Source organism: Hyaena hyaena, unplaced genomic scaffold (genome assembly GCF_003009895.1).
Source record: "Hyaena hyaena isolate Hyena2069 unplaced genomic scaffold, ASM300989v1 scaffold_327, whole genome shotgun sequence".
NCBI lineage: Eukaryota > Metazoa > Chordata > Mammalia > Carnivora > Hyaenidae > Hyaena > Hyaena hyaena.
Window position 1 is genome coordinate 1,327,250 of NW_024080962.1, and position 16,971 is coordinate 1,344,220.

Below are 16,971 nucleotides of genomic sequence, written 5' to 3' on the forward strand. Positions count from 1 at the left end.
GAGCAAATTGTCAGTGCTGGCAACTGGAGGGTGTGAGCGTCTGGAGTGGTTCCAGGTACTGGTGATGACCAGGCCCTGGGTGTGACTACGGGGGGGAAGCAGCTGAAGTAGACAGGAAGCAAGATCGGAGAGGCCAGGATGGGGGGGGGGGGCGCTCGCTCGCACGTATGCACATGCCAACAATACAAAACTGGTGAAAACCACTGCTCCAACGCTTCCCGAACTTTTCGTAGAGTCACCTGGAGACCCTGCTCGCATGCAGAATGTGACTCAGTAGGCTCTTTAACAAGCTCCCAGAGAAGAATGCTGCTGCCGGTCCAGTGTAACAGCGCTTGCACACACCCTGTGAACAGCAGCCCTCCACTCTGGACCTTCAGTGCAATTACACCCGGGCAGCTCTCTGTGAACTGCTTCTTTGATTCCTACTGTTAACAATTCTCACTGAGGTGGTAGTCAAAGGGTAAGGAGTATTTCATAGACACATCCTTGTCTTTTACTTCCTCTGTTCCACCATTTAATACTTAGTCATGACCTGACCTTAGCATTTTCCCCTTCTTCTACTCATCAGGCAAAGCAAGCAGCAGAATCAAGATACTGTCTTCTACCTATCTGAGCACACACTCCAACGCTCCTTTAAAACAAATACATGCTAATGACCAGGAAAATAAATTGTCCTGATGAGTGTGATAAGGATGGAACCAGAAAAACAGAAACCGTATTTAAATATTTAAAACAGAGCGAATTTAATGTAGGGAGTTAGTTACAGGAAAGAAAAAGCGGAGAAGCTCAAAGAAGGGATGGTAAAGAAGCCGAGAGATTGGCAGCAGGAGGAAAGTGCTGGCATCTCTAGGCTGGGGGGACGAAGAGAGACACCGGGCTTGGCAGCGCTCTGGAGACAGGCCGTCAGTGGGCCTGTCCCCACCAGGGGCGGGCTGGCGGCTCTCTCCACAAGCACAGCCCATGCCGACTGAGGAGCTCACCCCGCCCTCAGGCGTGCCCCAACACCTCAGAAATGGACACGAAAGCCTCTTCTGTTTAGTCCCCTGTACTAAGAACAACTGTGTGGCTAGTTGTGTCAGGGCTGAATGACGCTTATGAGACTGCTACTGAGCTTCAGGCCTACCGGGCAAAGGGCAGATCGGCCACAACGCTGAGCCCCCCAAAGCTAAACTGTGAAATGAGGGCCAGCACGAAACAACAGCACCTGTTTTACCCTTCATTACCGGATACACTGAAAATGGAATTCAATTTCATCAATGAAAATGGAATCTGAATTTTCTTACTGACAGGATAGCCACTTGGGAAAATATTTCAACGTATCTACAAAATACATGCGGCTTGGTTGACAACTGCTAATTTATCTTATAATTCGATTAACAAACTCTGGGCCTGATTTGGTATTTTAAAAATACCCAGGACAGGAGACTCAACTTGCTTAATGGTGATGTAATGATCTCTGTGAAAAATAAGCAGACACTGGCTGAGAAGATACACCAACCTACAAGCTACAAAATTGAAGTATATTTCAGTCTAACAGCTACCGGCAAGGGTCTCATTTATTCTTTGCAACTTAGGACACTCAAAGGGCCTGCTGGCAGCTTTTCTCAATTCATAATGACTACATAGGTCAGCCTAGAGCGTGTACCGTGCTCCCGGGCACTGTTCCGATGCTTCACACTTCTAACTCCTCTATTGCTCAAGTAACTCTGTTAAGATTGGTACCACTATCATTCCCATTTTACAGACAGGAGAATCTGAGGCATGGGGTGGTAAAGCGGGTTCCCCAGGTAGTTCATGGCACCGCCTTGATCTGAACCCTGGCAAGCTGGTCCAGTCTCTGCTCTTATCCCAAGGTTCTCTTGTTTTGCAATCATTTGTTTCATCGTTAAACACAAATCAAAATCTTAAATATGTCTTCTTGCTGTTTTCTGACCATTTTTATAAAGTTGGATAAAATTACTTTTTACTATACTTGCAATTTTAAGAAGTGATGAAACCAACCTCTGTACAGCAACAAATCTGTTCCACTGATTCTTTCTGACTCATCACTAACAGGATGGGCCCTCTCCAGCATGTTCCATTTCCACTACCCAAACGTTTTGCATGTTTCTCATTTCTCGTATAAAACTTACCGATAGTAAGGTCATGCACTGGCTGAAACCTCTTGTCTGTAAACTGTAGCAATAAGCATGATTTACCAACACCTGAAAGTTAAAAAAAAAAAAAATTATGAGACAAAACTCACAAAATTGAGCCACTTTACAAAAGCACACAGGAAAGAGGCAGCTAGGGTTTCGGGGGCTCTGCAAACAATCTATCAGAACTTCTCGGTGTTACAATTTCTTGGGACATTACAGGACTGATGATTTATTTGAGAGAGAGAGAGAGGCAGAGAGAGAGATAGAGAGAGAGACTATCTTAAGCAGGCTCCATCTCAGTGTGGAGCCCTGTCAGGCTTGATCCCAGGACCTGGGGATCATGACCTGAGCCAAAATCAAGAGTTGGGAAGCTTAACCTACTGAGTACCCCCAGGTACGCCAGGGATTGCTGATTTAGGTGGAAGGTGTTAATTAATCCAAAACACCTTCTCATCCTTTGTTATTCATTTGATATTTTAATCTGAAAGATAAAAGTGGCAGGAAGCCTGTAAGACAACCTAGCCGGTGCCCCCCGCCCCCCAGCAGCCTCTACCACGGACTCCAGCGGATACTCCAGCCATTAGGGGTCCCGCACCTTGATTTTCGTGTTGCAGTGAAAATATTTAAACAAAGCAATCTCTTTTTGTAGTTTATCTTACTTACCTACAAACAAACAGTAAGTGTCTGGGATCTACTTCGCTCTACTTTCTGGCTAATTCATTTCAGATCAACTAATTTGAATTGTGTCCCTTCCCTCTACCACCAAATTTCACTTCATTACGGTCATGAATAACTTCCTCGGTCCTAAATTAAAGACAAATTTTCTGTATTCATCCTACCTGTCCTACGAGAACTGGATACTGAACACCACACCATTTTCCCACTTGTTTCCAGGCCCTTTCTTCACACAAGACGCCGCCTGCTTACTTGAGAGCATCCTGCACCTCCTTCACTCTTTCACTCCAAAGGCTTTACTGAATGCTGACTGTGCTGTGCACTTGGGATTGAAGATACAATCATGTGGAATGCCTCCTTCCTTCCTCAGAGTGGAGTACAGGCAGTGAAATTAAACAGGATGAATGCCAAATAATCCACATGAGCTGCAGTTTAGAATAATTACAACAACTGCCTTTTGAAACAAGAGACTACGATGAGGAAGAGTAACAAGATATTTAATTTAGACTGAAGGGCTGGAGAAGGCCTTTCTGAAGAAGGGACACTTGAACCAAGCTGTTCAATGTCTTCTAGACTATAAACTCAAGGAGGGAAGATGATGAATGTCTTACGGCAGAGATAAGGCAATTAAATGACTGGCTTAGTGTCAAATGTTACGAAGATTGTCAAAATGCCCAATAAACAAATCAAAGAAATTTGTGTGTGTGTATGGTTGTATTTTGGGAAATACTTTAGTCGTTCAATGTTTCTGGAATGCTTTAACCAAAAATAAACTGGAATTCCAAAACACTGGACCTGAGTTTTCTTCTCTTTTCTTTAATCTATGATTTCTTTTTTACATTACAAAAGGTATAAAGCCAAACTCATTTTATCAGATTTCTAGCTCCCTTGAAAAACCTTTCAGGTCTGAGACAGAAAGGAAAATTATTATTTTTTAAGTATGAAAGTACAAAATAAGTGAACATTTGAGATATGAATCTTCAGGGTTATTATTTTTTAAGATTTGAAAAAAAAATTTTAAGTACAATCTACACTCCAACACGGGACTTGGACTCACGACCCCAAGATCAAGAGTCACATGCTCTACCGAGTGGGCCAGCCAGGCAACCTGAAGGGATTTTTTCGTTTGTTTTTTAAAAAGCATTTTCAAGGGCAGTTACTCAGTTTCACAGCAAGGCTGAGCCGACAGTACAGCCAGCTCCCACCGACTCCCTGCCCCATGGGAGCGCACGTGCACCAGACCCGTAATACTGGCTGCAGCCCATGAACCTACACTGCCACATCATCGCCACTCCAAGTCCATGGTTTACATTCGGGGTCACTGTGGTCGTGGCCATCCTGTGGCTCTGGGCAAGCGTAGAATGTATTCTCCGTTACGGTATCACACAGAACAGTTTCACTGACCTAGAAACTCCCCACGCTCTTATTCCCTCTCTCCCCCCTCACCCCGGCAACTGCTAATCTCTTTCCGGTCTCTGTAGTTCTGCCTTGTTTCATAATGTCGTATAGCCAGAATCAGCCTTTCAGACCGGCTTCTTTCACTCAGTAATATGCATTTAAGATTCCTGTGTCTTTCCTTCATTTCTATTTTTAACATCCAAAATTTTCCCATATGGTATAGAAAAATGTGTAATGAATTAAAAACCAAAGATTTTATTACTGAGCGACCTCAAGAATCATCTAAGAGTCTGGTAAGCGTGTAAGTCATACAAGGGCCTGAAACCCCTCTCTGACCACACAACAGAACGTGCACTGCTTTGGTGCCAGTAACACTGCGTATCCTGACCAGGTGCTCGTTAAAGTATAGAAAAGGCTTGCTCTTTGGCTCTTCACTTTAAAGAGTCTGTATTCTTTCTTCAGGTAATCACAGTATCTTTCAAGTTAGGGGGTTCTGGTAATGTGTATACTTTGCTGGACATCCTTTATTTAATCTTTGTCCCTTTTATAATATAAAATTGGCAACAAGCTCCAACATTTCTTCCACCAATTTTCAAGAGCCTCTCCTAATCCTTGATATTCAGACAGTTCTTTAAAAGTACCCTCCCTATCCTATATTCAAGTGTTTATTTGTCTAAATGTCACATCCCCATTCATCAATGGCAAAACTGTGCTCCCATATTTTTACATACTTAGTGACACTCTATATATTTTGTGGCATTTTAACTGATTTATCTTTCATTTTCATAGAAAATAATAGTCAAATATGTTGATTTTTCCTGGAGGAAGACACTTAGAAAAATATAACTGGGGAGTAGTTTAAGTGGCCAATGAGTATTTTCATGTTATTATAACTGTACTGTCAAAAACTTTGAAATATTTAAAAATTATGATTCCCAACAATGGATAAACTTGTACAGAGCTTATCTCATGCCAGATATTGTTCTAAGCAATTTACATAAGTCAGCTCACTTAATGCTAGGGTTAGCATAGGGTTAGATTTCTGACCCCAAAGCTACACCACACTCGCTGGGTTCCAATCTCAGTCTTGACAATCACTATCAACAGAACCTCAAATGAGTTATCTTCTCAGTGCCTCACTTCCCGAATCTGTAAAAAGTAGGAGAATAATAGTACCTATCTCATATGTTTATTGGAAGTATTAAATGAGTTCATGCATTAAGTGCTTACAACAGTGCCTGGCACATAGTAAAATTCAATAAAGAACTCAACAAGCGTTTGTTACTATTATTACTACTACTATCATTTATTACTCTATGTATACTTTAAGCTCCCTAAAAACATGAAACACATTTTATTCATTTTCAGTGTAACCATATGTACTTCTAATGATTTTCCAAAATTCAATCTTTCTAGAAATACTCAGATATGTACTATGTTCTAAGGCTAAGCAAGTGGATTATATGGGTAAACAGTAAGATAAAGGCCGTTGATCCTCTGGAGTGAGAAGGGACAGTGAACAAACTTTATTTTTTTAAATGTGTGTGTGCAGGTTGTATGTATGTGCATATACCGGGGGAGGAGGGGAGTGTGATGGATGGATGGATGGATGGACGGATGGACGGACAGACGGACGGATGGACGAAGATGTGGTAGTGCGCAGTGTTATGTGGTACAGTACAGAGAAAAAGCAGAGCAGGGGCGCCTGGGTGGCTTAGTTGGTTAAGTGTCGACTTCAGCTCAGGTCATGATCTGCAGTCCATGAGTTTGAGCCCCGCATCGAGCTCTGTGTCTCTCTCTCTCTGCCCCTTCCCTACTCACACTCTGTTTCTCTCTCTCTCAAAAATAAACAAACATTAAAAAAATTATATAAGAAAAGAAAAAGCAAAGATATGAGACGTGCAAAGCCCGGGGGAAGGAACACTAGTGTGGTGTTTAAATGAGGCGGTCTCTCGCTGAGAAGGCGAGGTTTAAGTAACAACTTGAGGAGGGGGTGGACAGGCAGGCGGGTCACAGAGAGAAGACCACTGCAGGCTAAGGAACCGGCCAGAGGGAAAGCTGGAGGTGGGGTGTGGTGGAGAGGCTGCAGAGGCCAAGTACGGCCGCAGCTCAGTAGGCAGGGGCGAGGCCCGTCCCGAAGAGCGGAGGCTGCAGGCATCACAGAGGCCGGGTCACATAGACCCCACACACAGGACTTTTAACATTTACTTGAGATAAACTGGGCGACTCACTGGAGGGTCCTGAGCAAAGGAGTGATAGAATTTGACGTCAATTCTAAAATAATCGTTCTGGCTGCTGCAGTGAGAATAACCCGTGAGCACACGCAGACGGGAGCAGAAGCCGGGAGACCGGTTAAGGCGGCTGTCCTCAATCAGGCAAGAAACGGTATCGTGGGCCAGGGCAGCAGCAATGGAGGTCTGGAAGTGACTGAATTCTATGCACATTTTGAAGCAGAGCCAGGATAATTTGTTGTTAGTGTAGATGTGGGTTTTGAGAGAGGGAGAAATGCAGGAAGCACAGATCCAGTATTTTTGCCTGATCAAATGGGAGAATCCATGAGACAGGGAAATTCTAAGTAGAGCAAGGAAGACCATCCATTCCAGTTTAGTTATTTTGAGTTGGGATGAACAGGTAATAGAATACAGAAGTTTAGTGTGCACGTTTAGACTTGAGGGAAGATGCTGAGGACGGAGATATAAATGATAAGGAACTGTCATGGGACGCCTGTGTGGCTCAGTCAGGTTGAGCGTCTGACTTCGGCACAGATCATGATCTCACGGTTCGTGGGTTCAAACTCCGTGTCAGGCTCTGTGCTGACAGCTCAGAGCCTGAAGCCTGCTTCGGATTCTGTGTCTCCCTCTCTGCCTCTCCCCCGATTCGAGCTCAGTCTCTCAAAAAATAAATAAATGTAAAAAAAAAAAATAGAGAAAAAAGAACTGTCAGCATAAGATGGTATTTAAAGGCACAGAAAGAGAGGAACCAGCAAAAAGACATGTCTGTTTTATAAAAAGCGGCGCCTCCAAATCTGTCTACTACTGGTTTTCATTCTGTCTCTGGAAGCTGCAAGGCCTCCCTGCCTCCTCTTCGTGGAAACAGACACCCTCTCCAGGCAGACGGACTCCCATGGCTGCTTTCTCACCACCACAGATGCCTACTTCATTCTCTGTGAAGTAGCTTCCACTCCTAATCGCTTCCTATCCATTAAAAGTTTTTGATCTTTACCAAAAAACCCCCAAATCCGTACCGGGCCTCACGCCACAGGCTCGGACTGAAGTGTCCGCGTTACGCAGCAGTCACCAGCAGCACCTGGGTGGCCTGGATGGGCCTCCGCCCGCTGTGAGCCTGCCACGTAGAGGCTCTGTAGTTTCACGCAGTCCCGCTTGCTTACTTTTGATTTTGTTGCCTTTGCTTTTGGTGTCACATCCAAAAGTCATCTCCAAGACCACTGTCAAGAAGCTTATTGCCTACGTTTTCCTCTAGAAGCTTTACGGTTTCAGGACATTCAAGTCTTTAATCCATTTGAGTTAATTTCTGTGTATGATGTAAGCTAGTGGTCCAGTTTCACGCTTTTGTTTGTCGCTGTCCAGTTTTCCTAACATCTTTTATTAAAGTGACTGCTCTTTCCCCACTGTATATTCTTGGCTCCTTTGTCATAAATGAGTGGACCATCCGTGTGTGGTTAATTTCTGGGCTCTCTATTCTGTTCTATGGATCCCTGTGTCTGTTGTAATGCCAATACTGTACTGTTTCAATTACTACTGCTTTGAAACATAGTTTGAAATCAGAGAGCGTGATGCCTCCTGCTTTGTTCTTTCTCCAGACTGCTTTGGTTACTCTAATTACTCTAATTTGGTTCACAAATTAGTATACTTAATGCCACTGTTAGAGTTCCTACCGTGAAGTCACCTTAACCTTTTCTTTTACTTTGGGACCAACTCACCATCCTTGTGGTGAGGACTGAATACCCAAGTACTAGATGAATGCCAAACAAATACAACTATTACCCGCTAAAACGGCATTCCTAAAGCCTCACCCCAGAGGTTCTGATTCAGGAATAAGCCCCCTAGCGAGTTTTAGGCAATGTGTCCTCCACAAGAAACAATGCAACCGACTGCCAGGTATTCTACTGAGGTTTATTTTCTTAGTCCTAAATTGACTTTGCCAATTTCAAGATAATTTAAAAAAAAAAAAAACAGATAAGGGCTCTATTTTTAAAATCTTAAGGTACACAATTTATTTTAAAATAAAAATTAAAAAATTTAAGGGGCGCCTGGCTGGCTTGGTCAGTTGAGTGTCAGACTGGCTCAGGTCATGATCTCAGGGTTTGTGAGTTCAAGCCCCGCACCAGGCTCACTGCTGTCAGCGAGAATTCAGATCCTCTGTCCCTTTCTCTCTTTGCTTCTCCCCTGTTGGTGCTCTTTCTCTCTCTCAAAAGTAAACATTAAAATTTTTTTAAATTAAAAATTAAAAACGTAAAAGTCTGAAAAGTACCAGAACCAATTCCTAACCACTTCAGAAAAGTTTTGTCCAACTGTCATTCTGAAATCATGGCTGTCTATTTTCATCTACTATGCTTGCAAAGGTAACAAAATGTAACAAAAGTTCCATGAATTAATAAGGACCTATCTCATGACTAAAAGTAACCCACTGTGTTATTTTATTTTTCTGATTTTGTTTGAATCTCCTCTTTATTTTCTTTTTGATAAGTCTTGGCTAAATATTTATCAGTTCTTTGGTTTTTTTTTAGTTTATTCATTTATTTTGAGAGAGAGAGAATACATGTGAGCAGGGAAGGGGCAGAGAGTGAGGGAGAGAGAACCCCAAACCAAGCTCTAAGCTGACAGAAAGGAGCCTGATGCAGGGCTCAAACCCACAAACCATGAGACCATGACCTGAACTGAAATCAAGTGCTGAACATCTGATTGACTAAGCAACCCAGGCGAACTCCAATTTTGTTGATCTTTTCAAAGAACCAGCTCCTTTCACTTTTTTTTTTTTTTTAAAGAACTGTACGTTTTAAACTCATACCTAAAAACCGATAGATCTCCAACACAGATCATTTAGAGATGTGGTGAGCTGGCTGAAATATTTGTAGCTTCTTTTGCAAACAGAAAATTGCATTCTTCTCTGCACAACATTCCAAATTGAGAAACATGAAAAAACAAAAAAAGTCTGCTCTTTTTAAACAGAAAACTAATAAACTCAGCATGGTATATTAGAAAGAACAATCTTTACAGTTGAAACACCAGTGTTCAAATCCATCTGTATCATTTTATAACCTGTGACCTTGGACAAATTAGATATAGAAACTGAGCTCTATTTCCCGATCTATAAAATGGGAAAAAGAAACTAAAAACACAGTACTTCTACTTCAGAGGCATATCATAAAGCTTCAATGTGGAAACTTCCAAGTTTAAAAGTTCAAAGGTTTTAATAAAAATGCTATGTCGAGAATTCTTCAAGATGAATACAGCTGACGGGCAAATCTCCAACCAAATCCATCTGATCTTGGTTCAAAATTTTAAAAACATATTTTCTAAAATTGACTGAAAAAATATTCACAATCTATAACTTTCTTTTAAATAAAATGACTTCAGAGTTATTCTTATGCTACTGGTTTTCCAAACATTGTCTCCCCCGTCACAACTAAGATAGCAATTCTCTTGACTATTTCATTACATAACGATCTGGTCCCTTACTGTAACAGGTTCAAGAGTGGCCCGGGCCCCAAAGAGAGATGTCCAAGTGCTAACCCCCAGAACCTGTGAATGTGACCTTATTTAAGGATCTCTGCGGATATAATAAAGGATTGTGAGATCATTTCAGCCTGGATTTTGGCTGGGGCCTAAGCCCAACGACAAACGTACTTGGAAGAGAAAGGCAGGGGAGACAGACACACACACAGGTGACAGGCTATGTGAAGATGGAGGCAGGGACTGGAGTTACACTACCACAAGCCAAAGAACACTCACCAGAGACACGGAAGAATTTTCCCTGGAGCCTTCAGAGGGATAGCGGCCCTGAAGATACCTAGCCTCTGCACTTCAGCCTCCAGAACTATAAAAGAAGGGGTTTTTGTTGTTTTAAGTCCTACAGCAAGTTTGTGGGGATCTGTTACAGCAAGCCAGGAAAGCAACACACTTCTCAGGGGTCGTCCTTCATTCCTCCTCCTCTGGGACTTTTATGCGGTCACTCTAACAGGGATATGGACTCCACCTGTAATAATCTCTACTGTGATCAGCGAAGTGCTTCAAACACCAGAAGCCGTGAGGGCAGTAAGCGAAGGGGAAACAGGGAGTGTAGAGCCCTTATTTCAGTAATCTATCAGTGAGGGGCTAGCAGGAAAGGTGAGAGACGGCCACTCAGATACCTATGGAGTACTTACTATATTCCAGGCACTGGTAAAAATAAATAAAAATAATGGAATTAGAGAAAGTTTCCAAGAAGACGTAGCTTTCAAAACACAAGACATCTTTTCCTTGAAAAATGGACGGTAGGCTGACAAGGCTGAAAGAGCTGCTAAAGAATCAATGGAGTGAAAAGGAAAAAGGAAGTTGTGGGGACACGGCCCTCTTTCCCTTGAAGCAAATCATCCACCATGACTTCTGCATCTCTGGGTTACAATACCAAAGTACCCCAAGTACTTTAAACACTTCTGGGGTGAGACCAAAACCATGAAAATTGAGTAGGGCAGATCATGTCAGTATTTCTTATACATCTGGCCATTTGCATATCTTTATTTAGTATACTTTAAGTGTTCTTTCCCCAATACTCAGTGACTCTTTTCCATTTAGCTAACAGCTACTTATCTTTAGAACTTAACTCAAGTGCCTTCACCCCTAGGAAGCTTTCATGACCTCTCTTCACAAAGTGAGTTAGGTATTCTTCTGATTTTAAAGTACGGAGACTTTCTGGCTGTGTGTAAAACATAATCAATATAATTGTCTGGTTTCAGAAGAAAAAACAAGATCCTCTGCTATAAACATGGGAAAAGAAAGGAACAGTAATGGCCTTGTGAGATGATCTTGCCCACCTTGGGCGTGGCATGGACTCTAGGAAAGCAAATCTAGATCTGAACTCAAAGCCAAGAGGTGAAGAAGTCAGGCCTCACCGAGGGCAAAATTCACTTTAAAAAACAGGCTCATTAGGAAGAGCACAACCCTACTATTTGCCCAGCCGCTATTTGCGGAGGACCGACGACAGACACGTAACAGTGAGTGGAGAAGCCCTAACTTGATAGTTCATCCCTTACCCTGCATTCTTTATGAAACCTCTTCGCTTTGACCTCTCCCAAAGTTCTGATTCCCCCACCCCCTTAGTTTTCACCTAACGTCCTTTTCTGTCTCAGAATCCCATGGAGGATACCGTATTAACATCTGATGATGATGTCTCCTTAGACTCCTCTTGGCTAGGACAGTTTCTCAGAATCCTGTTTTTGACCTTGACGGTTTTGAGGAGTACTGGTTAGCGCACTGGAGAATGTCCCTCAGCTGGAAGCTGTCTGACTTTTCCCCTATGACTGACGTGAGTTACTGATGTGTGGGAGGAAGACTACAGAGATAAGAGTACATTTTCTCACCTCTACAAAGGTACCTACTGTCATAACGAGGGCACGTGCCATCAACATGACTGATTATTGCTGGTCCCCTGCCGGAGGTAGTCCGACAGGTTTCTCCACTGTGAAGTAACTGTTTCCTTCTCCTTCCACACTACACTCTTTGGAAGGACTGTCACGAGGCTTAGACCACCCCTGGGGAGTGGACCTTACCCAAGTTTTAACTACCGATCTGTTTCTCTTTGTATGTTGTCATCTTTCACCGCATCTCGCTGCTCCTAGCCAATCTTTCATAGTGCTTTAACATTACCATTGGATTTATACTTTTATATTGAAAAATAAATAAAAAGAGCCTGTGTTTGAAGTACTCTTCTGAAATAGAAGAGTGCCTGAAAATTACCTTCATCTTTAATTTTTTTTAAAGTTTATTTTTGAGAGAGACAGAGACAGTGCGAGTCGGGGAGGGGCAGAGAGTGAGGGAGAGAGAATCCCAAGCAGGCTCTGGACTGCCACGCAAAATTCGATGTGGGGCTCAAGCTCACAAAACTGTGAGATCATGACCAGAGCCAAAACCAAGAGCCAGACACTTAACTGAGTCACCCAGTCACCCCTTTAATTTTTCACTCCCTGCAACATCCTTCCCTAAATCCTGTTAATTCCAACTCTCACCAGTAACTACCCTTCAGTTTCACTATCATTGCCTTAGATGAGGCCTCATTACGGCCGACTTGGACTTTCGTAATAATCATCTAACTATAGTCCAGCTTCCTAATCTGCCCTATGTATGACTGCACCTGGGACGGATGAGGAAGGAGGGAAGGATTACATTTAACACCTAGTATGTCTCTGCCACTGTACAACAATATGAATATATACATGTGTGTATAGTTTCTTTTCTTTAATTTTTTTAATTAAAAAAATTTTTTATTATTTATTTTTTAGAGAGACAGAGGCAGAGAGAGAGTGGAAGACACAGAATCTGGAGCAGGCTCCAGGCTCTGAGCTGTCAGCACAGAGCCCGATGCAGGGCTCGAACCCACGGACTGTGAGATCATGACCTGAGCCGAAGAGAGATGCCTAACGGACTGAGCCACCCAGGCACCCCTTTAGTTTCTGATGTAATCATAATTCTAGTCCAGTATGCTTTTCTTTTCAAAAATTCCACCTTTTCTACTGTCTACAGAATAAAGTTCAAATTCAACCATACTCTATCACAACATAGGTTCCACGTTTAATGAATTTATCTTTCCAAAAGTCTTATTTCCAGTGAACTGACAGGAGACTATACTATACTTAAACCAGATGGTTTAGGGGCGCCCGGGTGGCTCAGTCAGTTAAGCGTCTGACTTCAGCCCAGGTCATGATGGTTCTCAAGCCCTGCATGGAGCTCTGTGCTGACAGCTCAGAGACCAGAGCCTGCTTCAGACTCTGCGTCTCCCTCTCTCTCTCTCACCCTCCCCTGCTCGTGCTCTATCTCTCTCAAAAATAACATTAAAAATAAAAAAAAATAATAATAAACTGGATGTTTATATTGAGGAACGAACATACAAGGTGTGGCACTTAACCAATGTATAATAAATGACAACTAACTGTATTTTCCTATTTGTACATTTTGATTATTTACCACTTCTTCTTGTCTACACCCTATCCATTTTTCAAGAGCCAGTTCAAATATTATCTTGTTTTTTTCTTTTCTTTCAAGGCTCAATTTTTTTTCCCCCTGAAATATCATCATACTCTAAGGTTTCCAAGAAGAAGGACCGGCATTCTAGATTCTGGAATTTCTTATGAAATTCCAAGTTCTTTCCAGTACCTTGGTCAGAGCCCTTCTCACATTCTATCAGCTGCGAGGCTACAGACTTCTTAAGGGCAAGGACATACCTAATTCACTTTTAAATCCTTCACAGTAGTACCTGGTCCTGTGCTTTCCATGTGGAAACTTCTACTATAATAGCTTTCTGCATTTCAATGTACACCACCAGTTTAAGAGAGAACAAATCTATGGGGCTAGATTTGGATCCTGTGCAGGACCCTGTAAGGAAAAGCTGTTTCAGGTCTCCAGGCCTTGTTCGCTTGTCAGTATAATGGTAATCCTACCACTTACCTTATTCATAAGGTTATTTTGAGCCACAGAAGACAGAGCACACAGATCCCAATTCTGTGCTTCTTTTCCCTCCCCCAGCGCCGAAAGGCAGGCTGACACTTTATCTCAGGCTAAGGCACAGTACTCTATATAAGTGCTTTATTAAGCACTGACTTCATTACACTTTTATTATTAGTTTACACATCTAGTTTCCTCCCTCAGGAGGACACTCACCTTTTTGTATTTTGTTTGTTTGTTTGGTTATTTTTGAGACAGAGACAGAGCACAAGTGGGGGAGGAGCAGAGAGAGAGAGGGAGGCACAGAATCTGAAGCAAGCTCTAGGCTCTGAACTGTCAGCACAGAACCCGATAAGGGGCTCGAACCCATGAACCACGGGATCATGACCTGAGCCAAAGTAGGACGCTCCACTGACTGAGCCACCCAGGCGATCCCACCGTTTTGTATTTTGAAAGCCACCGTGACCGTGGCCCAGCTTAGAAGGCAGATGCTTAGTGAAAGCTGCGTTAAGGAACCACACACTCACTGAAACGGTCACAAAGTGAGACTAGCCTTTGCTATGTAATGACAAACTCTACATACAAAACAAAACAAAAATAATCTCAAAATAATTTACTGATAATAAATAAAAACTTTTTATTCAACAGTGGATTTTTCAGAGAAGAAATGCTCGAGAACAAAAACTTTGCTGTGCTGCATTAGAATCCCGTCTCTGATCATCATCTGCCCCTAACTGCACTGTGATTTTCCTTTGAAAAGTTTGGCTTTTTAGCGTGCACACAAGTTATCACTTGTGGGGTAAGTGTGCACACAAGTGCCTCCTCGCTCCAAACCTTCCTGCCTGCTGGAGGCCAGAACGTCTCTCCCTCGCCAGCTGGCGTGACAGCAAGTGGTGTCGGCAGAAGGCAGCGCTCGCACCTCTCCCCGGCCAGCTGGCCCCAGCGCTCCTTCAGCCCGCTTCCCCCCGTGGTCCCGGCACCGCTCCTCCCCACGGGAGGTTCCCACAGCCCACGGCCTGATGGCAGCTTTCTAACCCACCGTGGCCCCTTGGTGAAATTCTCTGCCACCCAGCGGGCCTCAGCCTGCCCCTCCGAAAAGGCCCGGACTCCAGCCTGGCCCCTTCCGTGGCCGCCTGCGGGAGTGGCCGGGCCCTGTCTGCTGCGGCGGGATGCGTCGGAGCGGTCTGTACCTCCCGGCCAGCTCCCTGCTCCTCTAACCCCTGGTACAGTTAATGATTCTGGACATCAGACTTTGCCTGTTCAAATTCCTGTGCGGTTTCAGTCTCCTAGCTGTAGTCTGACTGACCCAACCTGGATGGTTAATGGAACCTTCATTAAGACAAATCAAATTTAATATGGTGAAGTTGAAGGTTTTTGAATATAAACCAAGTTTAGATTTTCTTAGGAAAGGCCTGGTTTGTCTTTCGGGCTGGGAGGGTTATATTTAAGAAAAATACTAAGCCAGATGCAATTTAAATTTTAAAAAACTGTAAAATAAAATGGAGCATTCACTAATTTCCATGGGGAATAAATGATAAAACATTAAATCTAATAGCAAGTAAGATAGCATGATGTGGTAAAAATAGCATACCTTTCCTTTCTTCTTCCCCAACTCCTGGAACCTTCCCCCACTCATGTTAATGGTGGAAAATGGCTAGGTGTCTGGGAAGAATCAGAACAAAGAAAACTTAAGTATAACCACCTCTCAGAATCTTACAAGTGTCACAATCTTCCAGAACCACAGAGGTCCTCTGCGCTCTGTTCTGTAAACAGCAGGCTGTAACCAGTTTGGTCATGGAATCAATGCAGTGGGTCACAACCAGCATAAAAAAAGAACTAGAAAATAGCAAACATTTGAATGTATGTGCTATACAAGGGTAAGTACTGTTTGGTGACAGCTATTTTATTTATTTATTTTTTTACAAATAGTTTATTGTCAAATTAGTTTCCACATAACACCCAGTGCTCATCCCCAAAGTGCCCTCCTCCATGCCCATTCCCCCCTCCCCCCCACATCCATCAGTCCTCAGTTTTTGTCAGCATTCAAGAGTCTCTCATGGTTTGCCTCTCTCCCTTTCCCCCACCATTTCCGCCCTTCTTCTCCCCCTTGTTCCTCCGTCGTTCCTCCTAATCCTCCTATACGTGCAAACATATGATATTTGTCCTTCTCTGCCTGACTTATTTCGCTCAGCATAACACCCTCAAGGTCCATCCATGTTGCTACACATGGCCAGATTGCATTGTTTCTCATTGCCATGTAGTATTCCATGGTATAGATAAACCACATCTTCTTGATCCATTCATCTGTTGATGGACACTTAGGCTCTTTCCATGTTTTAGCTATTGTGGAGAGTGCTGCTATGATCATTGGGGTACATGTGCTCCTATGCCTCAGCATTTCTGTATCCCTTGGGTAAATTCCTAGCAGTGCTATTGCTGGGTCATAAGGGAGTTCTATTGTTAGTTTCCTGAGGAACCTCCACACTGTTTTCCAGAGGGGCTGTACCAGTTTACATTCCCACCAACAGTGTAGGAGGGTGCCCGTTTCTCCACATCCTCGCCAGCATCTAGAGTTCTCTGATTTGCTCATTTTAGCCACTCTGACTGGCGTGAGGTGGTATCTCAGTGTGGTTTTGATTTGTATTTCCCTGATGAGGAGGGATGCTGAGCATCGTTTCATGTGTCTGTTGGCCATCTGGATGTCCTCTTTGGAGAAGTGTCTGTTCATGTCTTCTGCCCATTTCTTCACTGGGTTGTTTGTTTTTCGGGCGTGTAGTTTGGTGAGTTCCTTATAGATTCTGGATATTAACCCTTTATCTGATATGTCATTTGCAACTATCTTTTCCCATTCCGTTGGTTGCCTATTAATTTTCTGGGTTGTTTCCTTGGCTGTGCAGAAGCTTTTAATCTTGATGAGGTCCCAACAGTTTATTTTTGCTCTTGATTCCCTTGCTTTTGGGGATGTGTCAAGTAAGAAGTTGCTGCGGTGGAGGTCAAGGAGGTTGTTTCCTGCTTTCTCCTCTAGGGTGTTGATAGTTTCCTGTCTCACGTTCAGGTCCTTTATCCATTTTGAGTTGATTTTTGTGCATGGTGTGAGAAAATGA

At 43.2% G+C, this 16,971-nt stretch overlaps 1 protein-coding gene across 1 annotated transcript in view; it reads right to left on the reverse strand.

Annotated features, from left to right (window-relative positions):
• RAB2A (RAB2A, member RAS oncogene family) overlaps nt 1–16,971 on the reverse strand; it is an 86,105-nt gene that overhangs the window by 49,240 nt on the left and 19,894 nt on the right. The window contains exon 2 of the mRNA XM_039249125.1: nt 2,133–2,204. Within this exon, the coding sequence (XP_039105056.1) occupies nt 2,133–2,204 (72 nt within the window). The remainder of the gene's footprint in view (nt 1–2,132; nt 2,205–16,971) is intronic.